General features: G+C 34.2%; 1 protein-coding gene across 1 annotated transcript; it reads right to left on the reverse strand.

Moving 5' to 3' along the window:
- Positions 1-1311: 1311 nt before the first annotated feature.
- Positions 1312-8031, reverse strand: LOC112039165 (eukaryotic translation initiation factor 3 subunit B). Its single transcript, XM_024072011.2, has 11 exons — positions 7756-8031; positions 7100-7349; positions 5999-6145; positions 4020-4148; positions 3637-3765; positions 3467-3550; positions 3256-3380; positions 2947-3139; positions 2298-2830; positions 2005-2113; positions 1312-1884 (listed from the first exon to the last, which is right to left on the reverse strand). Exons 1-11 carry the CDS (start codon positions 7875-7877, stop codon positions 1549-1551), a joined length of 2157 nt encoding a protein of 718 aa, XP_023927779.2. The 5' UTR covers positions 7878-8031; the 3' UTR covers positions 1312-1548.
- Between the last annotated feature and the right edge of the window lie 229 nt (positions 8032-8260).

Raw genomic sequence — 8260 nt, forward strand, 5'->3', positions numbered from 1 at the left:
TCACTTGTTAAAATCTAGGGACAAATAAACCTTCTAAATAAACTTTAAGTAATTAAATAGCGTACTTGGAAATTACAATTAAACCTTCTAAAAACTTTATTCTAGTTAAATTTCCTACCAAAACATAAGGAACCTATAATACCACCAAAATATAATAAGGAAACTTTTTATACCACGTACCCTCAATCAATTACACTAACTAGAGAAGAGATTAAATCCATAGCCTAGTTTACATTGAAACATTCGAAACAAATTTATATCTTAGCTATTACACCATGCAATTACCGTTTGATTGTGAATTGTAAAAGATAGTTATATCTTAGCTATTACATCTCACAATCAAACGGTAAAATGTCTTTTACATCTCACAATCAAATGGTAATTGCATGGTGCAATGGCTATTGTGAATTGTAAAAGATGGTTATAGTAATTATCATGCAATTACCATTTGATTGTGAATCGTAAAAGATAGCCACATCTTTAGCTGTTTCATCTCAAAATCAAATGGTTAACTGTCCTTTACATTTCACAATCAAATGGTAATTGCATGGTGCAATGGCTATTGCACCAAATCCAAAACCAAAACATCAGCCATAACAGAAGACAGTGATGGTGCCTCCAAGAAAGGAATTGCAATCTTTATTGCCCAATCTTCAATTTTCTCCCCTCACCCATCCCCACGCTTTATATTTCAACACTCAACAGGCTTTATATTTCAACAGGGTTGGAAGGTGAAATTTTTCTTCGAAATACATCCCAAGCCTACCTTTCAACCATTGTTGGTGCCAATTGTTCATTAATGTACAATTTAAGAATTCCCAAAAGAAAAAAAATAAATTATACCTTTCCACATTTCCCAGGCCTACCTTTCAACCATTTTTGGTGTCAATTGTACATTAATGTACAGGTCAGAACTCCCCAGTAATAATAACAATAATAATAATAAATTATACTTTTTTTACCCTAAACTATTGTCTCAAACTATTGTCTCAATTATACTAAATCCCTAAACTATCAATACGTAACCTCTTACTACTTGTTTTGGTGTAAAGCTAAGAGAATTTAACATTGAATATCAATTGAACCCTCTCCAGATAGACATTTATGGGGTAAATTAGTATTTTAATACTAATTTCGTTAAAGTTAACAACAAATCAGACAACAGAAAGTTAATTATAATGTATTTTTTAAAATTTGTGAGGGTCAATTGTGAGTTTCAAAAGTTTAAGGGGTTAAGTATAATCGATGTGACAATTTATATTGAAAATGTGTAATTTGCCTAGTGCACGAACCAGATTATGCTGTTCAGGCTAACAAAACTGTAGTCAATAATTATATTAAACAAAACAAAAAATTACAAAGAAACATAACATTAGCTCACCAGATGACGCTATGAAAAATTTAAGGGGTGAAAAATAAAAATATGATAAAATAAAAAAAGGAGAACCTCGAAATATTAGTCCAAACGCTCTTCATCTGGAAGAGCGCTATTGGTGAGTAGTGCTCTAAATATAGGGATCTAAAAGCTCTCAAAAAGTATCACTGATATCACTCCTCAAAAGAAAGGACCTCCTCTGAAACATCCAATATCTCCTCAACTTCAACTTCTTTTGCCTCGTACTCTTCCTCTTCATCGCTGGCTTCTCCATCCCTGAGTTTCTCCCTCTCCAGTTTTTCTAATTCATGCAAATGCTTCCACTCATTGACCCACTTCTCCCATTCATCCTTCAACATCTTCCGCTTCTCACGATCTTGCTCACTCAATAGCATTGAAACATCCTGGTCCTCTGCCTCGTACTTCTTACTGTACTTCTTTAAGTTCTTTGCAATCTCTTCCTCTTTCTCAGGACTCAAGAATGATGGTGGTCTTGGGCGCCACAAGTACTGTCACAAACAGTATGAGAAGAAGTATACAGCAAATAATTTCACATGTAATAGAGAAAACTGAATTTGAGTTTGTGAGTATACAAGACAATTTAAACCATGAAATATTAGTGAGATTACCTGAAAGAAATGATCCTTCAGGATCCTATAAAGTAGCTTGCCATTGAAGGACCATATGTTGAAACCATTTTCCATCTCATGTACGGAAGTCACTGCAGTTGCAACATACCTATAGATGCAAGAAGGCCGAATATGACAACCAAGATAATAAGTAGAAGAAAAAAGGTAATTCAGTGCAGATATATTCTATTTATGAAATAAATATAGCAGTTTTGTGCAGTGCATTTTAAATTGAATAAATCCCAACAAAACACCCCTAATATTGACATGACCAAGAAGATTCTCAAAATTACCTTCCAGTCGGATCCCATTCAATATCTGTTGCCATAAAATGCTCAGCTGTTGCCATGGTTTCAAGCTCATCAACATTGTAAAACTCCAGCTGTCCATTCAAACCCTTTAATCCTGCAAGTATAATGAAGCGCCCAGTAGGTGACCAGAAAAGAGCATTTGCCTGCTTCCCTTTCAGAGTGATGAGCTTTTTAACCTTCTCTGTATTGTTTGCAGAGCGCATTGAGTAGAAACTTATATCAGGTCTTGGGTTATCACCATGGATAACTGCAAACCTGTGGCCCTTTGGCTCCCAAGCAAAGGCGATAATCTTGTCATTCTTATTCTCAAGCTCAAAAACCTCAATGGGAATATCTCGTTCTCTTATACGGAAAAGCTCAAAGCCTGTGTATGTGCTTTTTTTCGTTTTTGTATAGCGATCAACCTTAACAGCAAGATAATCCCCATTGCTTTGCCAGTACATTTTGCAATCACTAACACTGAAAAGATTCTTCTGCCTTAACTCATCTTTACTTGGGATTTGCATTAGACTCACCTGAGAATTAATTGGATGAAGTAAAATTAATTTACCTTAATGCAGAAATTAGAGAAAGAGCACAAACTGTGAATAAAAATAAATAAAACATATCCATATTAAACAATAGTGCTCACCCTAGCAGGATGGTCCCCTAATTCAGGAACAAAGAGTGCAAGAATTGGATCCATAGGTGACCAACTGAAATCCACTACATTTTCTACCTTCAGGGATTTCTTGTCAATAAGTGAAAAGGTTTCTGTTTCATAGACAGAGATAATATTTTTCCCAATTCTGGCAAAATATTTGTCCTCTTTACCTCCCGCCCATCTGGAAAAATAAGATTAATCCATTAGATTAATGAAAAATATTGAAAATAGTAATATGTGGAAACGGAAGAAAGAGCTATCACCAGGTCTATGTAGAATTAAAGTAAATAAACTCACCTGAAAACAGGCCATGACACCCCTGTAACACCACCAGTTCCTCCAATAGCAAAGTCATCAGCACTTCCCTTGAAATCTCTCATCACTTTTCCAGTTCTCACATCAAAAATATTTATCACAACCCTCTAAAATATAAATTCACATTATCAATGGTTCTGGGCCCAATTAATTGACAGTGTTAAGTAATAACTGACAAAGTAGAAAAACTCACATTTGCGTCACGAGGATTACTTGGTTCATGGCTGCTATAGGTCACTAAATATTTCTCACCAGGGGAAAAATCAATCAGTTTAACCTGCAGTTGATATATCAATTAAATTAAATATCAAGGAAAAATGGTACACAATGTGAAACTAAAAAAAATTATTTTTAAAAATCAACCTGAGGATGAGCATAACGCATAAGGCGATTAAAGGTACTGGCACCACCCCAAACAGCGGCACCTTGCCTGTGAACTGTCGCCAAGTAAGTCCCCAGTGGGGACCACTGCACAAAACTTTCGGTCCAGAACTGTAAAAGAAAACAAGTAGGACCATTCATCAAAGTGACATTTATATAATAAAAAAAGGCATAAATTGGTCAATTTATTAATTTCAATTAATAATGTTGCAGCAGTGAGCAGAAGTTCATTAAATGTCAAACTAGAAGCCCAATCTAAGCTTTAGTATCAAACTATCACGGGAGAGAGAGAGAGACTCCCAACAATACATAATTAACAGTCTTATGTGATAGTATCTAGACAATCAGATACATATTCTACTCACAGCACGCTTATAAACTGGCTCAGGCTTCAGATGCCTTGCATCATTCCATAAAACCTCAGTATCTGAACCAGCACGAATCACAAACTGATCACGAGCTTTTTCATCAGTCAGCCATTGTTGAAGATTTTCCTGCAATGAAACAACAGCAAATTTAACATAAAAGACATTTTAAAGGGTAAGTAAATAAATAAATACCGCAGATAGAGAGGGAGTTTGTTTGCAGGCAATTTGAAGACAACATAAACCATATACTTGGCCAAAAATGAAGAAATCTAAAAGCACACATATTTACATTTTAAAATGGGCAAAGAAGGCACCTTTGCACATTTTTAATATATTTTAATTTATATTAGTTGTAGAAATATGAGCTACAAACAAAATGCTAGATATTTTAACAAAAAAGGTTCTTCATCATTAAACAAGCTACGACACTTATCTTTCACCATTGAAAAAAAAAAATACATTACACTAAAGAACTTAACAATATTCACAAATTTTCTTTAGTTGCATCAAAAATACTAGTGACAAAATGGAAATTTAAATACACAATTTAGTTTTGGCTTGATATGGGGTGTGTAACTTATCAATTAAAAAAATGTATTGCTTTTGATAGCCAAGGACAAAGATACTTCTATGTTATTCTAATTTGAATTCTAGGGAGGTTGGGGGAATCATCTGACTGAATCTCATGTTTATTCAAGCCTTTCATGATTAGGAATTGGAATTAATTGAATTACTATGTTCAAATATTGCAGTGGCTAGAGAGTAGTGTCAGAGATCAATTGAGATTGGAACCTAAACCATAATGGTAAATTCACTGTCCACTCTTTCTATGAATCTTTAAAAGGACCTAAGGGCAGTTTCCTTGAAAGAGTATTTGGTTAAAAGCTAAAAAGTTGGTTTTTTTGTTCTTTTTCTGTTATGCATATAAAGTCGTAACTTCAGAAAAACCATATTAAACATGTCACCCTAGTAGATTGGTGTTGCATGTGTGAACATAGTGGTGAATATGTTGATCATCTGTTGCCCATTGCTCTTTTGCAAGGAATTATTTTCCTTTGCTTGTATGTTTTTAGGGTCCAACAAGTGGTATTTGATATGTACTTTTCAGTGTTGTTTGGTATGGAGGATGGAAAGGTGAGAATGATGTAGAAAATAGAGGAGAAAATAAATCATCAATCTTCCTTATGTGTTAGGTAAGGGGGATGGAAAAGCAGAGAATTGAAAAGGCAACTTTTATTAATTTTTTCGTACTGTGTAGAATTGTTTTCAACAAACTAGAGAGTAAAATCATCAAATCACCTATGCATTACATTTTGTAAAATTGTCAAATCCTCTTTTTAATAAAATTTATTACTAATCAGGCTAAAAGAAAAACCAAAACCCAAATATACACTACATTTGACAGGTGACATATTTCCAATAAACAAGTTAATGAAATATCAAAACACTTAAATGAAATCTTATGCTGAATCTACGAAAGTGACTAAACCAGGGAAAAAAAAATAAATAAATAAAAAAAGAGGGAACTCCACAACAAACCAATTCAGTAAAGCAGAAATCTAAAAAATGAATTGCTTAAGCCACCATGCAAAATCTGATAAGTAAATAAATAATTTCACACACATGTTTACACAAATACAATGAATAAATTTAAGATGGACAATCTATATATCATTCAAAATCACAAAAATTATAACTTCAGAAAACTCAAAATGCATGAAATATTTTTGCTCTTATATGATAAGTAATATCTGTAATAAAAAGATCATGGCATCAGAGAATAGTGGAAAGATACCAAAAGAAAAGGAGCAGAGAGTTAAATTGCCCCCATGTAAATAGTGAATGCTGAAAAATAAAATCATGGCTTTTTAGGGTAGTAAATTTTAAAGGGAATAGTATGCAGCTCATAATAACATTTCAAGTGGATTTTAAGGACAATGACGGAAAACATGAAGTAAACTGAAAGAAGCAATTACCCCTGGAGTATATGGCTTAAATTCAGGAGGGGCCCACTCATCTGGAACTTTCATGAACCTATCAAAATCATCAAACATGTTCACTGCAAAAATGTGAGCCTTGTCCAGCTTGTACCCATTTGTCTTCTCCTTTGCAAGCTCAGCTTCCTACAATTGTGATTAAAAAAAAAAACAAATAAAGGTAAATGAATTAAACCACACTGTATGACGCAACATTATACCCCTAGCAAGGGCTTAAAAATGTTTTCCTAAACAGTAACAAAAACTAGCAACAGGAATATTAAAGAGAAACTTTAACTAACAATCCAATTGCCTTGTATATAAGTATCCAAAGGTTATCACTACACAACTCATTTTTCATTCAAGCTTTCAGGACAATGGACAAAGTTTAGAACAAATGAAGCAAATGCCACAGCATTAGACAAATAAATCTAATAACCAACAAAGAAAAATCCCAAAAATGTCTAAGCAACGTAGGAATGTGAAACATTGATCATGAAATTTACAGGCAGTCAATTCAATCCAAAGACTTTCAGATTTGGATCAGATATTATATAACCCATTAAATCTAAATATCATGGATCAATTTTTAAACCCATTAATTCCTTCGCCATGTGATGTGGATCATTCAATGCTCTTTAACACAAAACTTCCAATAACTATATAAATAACCAGATATGTTATATTTAAATCTATTTTAAAACAAAATCCTCAATGGGTGCGCAATTTTTTAGAGTAGATGGACACATATATTAGTGAAACTGAGTACTAAGGCACTTTCAACAGGTTCAATGCGCTCAACGCAAGAACAGGTCAGGTTGGATTGGTAAGGTTGATAAAGTTAGATTGCAACTAAAATTATGTTTCTAAGTATCTTGTATGCTCCTTCAGTACAACATAACAGGACAATTCAATAGTTACAACAATGAGAGGGGAGATTTGAACCCCAGTTCTCCTAGTGAACGAGAGCAGATATTTCAGGATAACCCATTGTCTTAAATATCATAGTACAAATATTTGGAAGACATTTAACCAAACAAGGAATTCTTTTTCTAAATCAGAGCAATGACTAAAGAGAGAGAGAGAGAGAGAGAGTGGTACCAGAGGAGTATTAAACTCAATAAAGCAATAGCCTAAGGTTTTCTCAGACTTAGACTCAGGATCGTATTCAACAGGCATCCAAAGGCCATCCTCCTTGATCATACCAATCTGACTGTAGATTTTACGAACAACGGTTTCAAGCTTCCCAAATTTTTCCCGAGTAACGACAGGGAGATTATCAACAATGATAACATTGCCAAACCCAGTGTTCAGCTCCAGATTATCCCCTTGATAAACATCTTCATCATCACTACAAGACATTGCAATCGGTAATCAGAATCAAAACAATCATACATCATCAACTGGAACAAAAAACCACATGTAATTGACAAAAATAAATTGAGTAAAAAAAAAAAAATCAAGCTTTAAATCTTTAACAATTTTCTCAGCAAATCAATTGAACTAATAGTTCAAATAAGCTCAAATTGGTAAATTTTCTCAAATTCTCAAGTAGCGAATTCAATTAAAAATATACTGCTCACTCTATTGGCATGCTATATCCAAAATATACAACATTAAACAAAGTGGAACTTTAGGTACCATGAACCAAACAGAGCATTAGGTTTTCTCGGGAAACAAACAGAAGGCAAAGTATTCTCAGTTAGTTTTTTTTTTTTTTTTCTTTTTTTGGTTTGGTTTGGTTTTGAAATCACTACCTTACGATGCCGAAGTCTTCGCCGGGAGGGAGGTGAATGGAGTCGAGGTCGAGTTTGTCGAGATCGATTCCGAGGTGTGCCGCCGTGGCCTCGATCTCTTTCATCACCATCACGTCCGCCATGTTTGCGTTTCTTGTTTTATTTAGGCTCTCTCAAACTCCGTTGAGAGCGCCAGAAATTGGAGCTGTGTGAGAAATATTGTGGATTCTAGAGAGAGAGAGTGTGTGTGTGTGTGTAATGCGAGAGATAGAGAGTTTCTAGGGTTTTTGGTTAGAAGAAGATAATGAGTTCAGTTAAGGCGGTGAATTACGGAAAAACCCAATAGTAGAAAACTGGGCCCGGATTTTTTGTGGTTTAAAAGTTGGGCCTTGATCAACATGAGATAAATTGTAAGCGACGTCTGAGCCTGATCTATAAAGCTTGGATCCGATCCACTTTCGGACTCCTCCTATAATCTTATCATAGAATTTTAAAATGGTAGTATATAAAAGGTTATACAAAGTTA

The sequence above is a fragment of the Quercus suber genome, unplaced genomic scaffold (assembly GCF_002906115.3).
Source record: "Quercus suber isolate HL8 unplaced genomic scaffold, Cork oak 2.0 scaffold_511, whole genome shotgun sequence".
Classification (NCBI taxonomy): domain Eukaryota; kingdom Viridiplantae; phylum Streptophyta; class Magnoliopsida; order Fagales; family Fagaceae; genus Quercus; species Quercus suber.

What these genes read in the sequence shown, in the direction of transcription:
- LOC112039165 (XM_024072011.2), bottom strand. Translation starts at nt 7,877, where the DNA reads ATGGCGGACGTGATGGTGATGAAAGAGATCGAGGCCACGGCGGCACAC. An exon ending in GAAGACTTCGGCATCGTAAG is followed by an intron (nt 7,350 to 7,755) that starts GTAGTGATTTCA and finishes AATGTCTTGTAG; the next exon opens with TGATGATGAAGATGTTTATC. An exon ending in TTAAGCCATATACTCCAGGG is followed by an intron (nt 4,149 to 5,998) that starts GTAATTGCTTCT and finishes GTTTCATTGCAG; the next exon opens with GAAAATCTTCAACAATGGCT.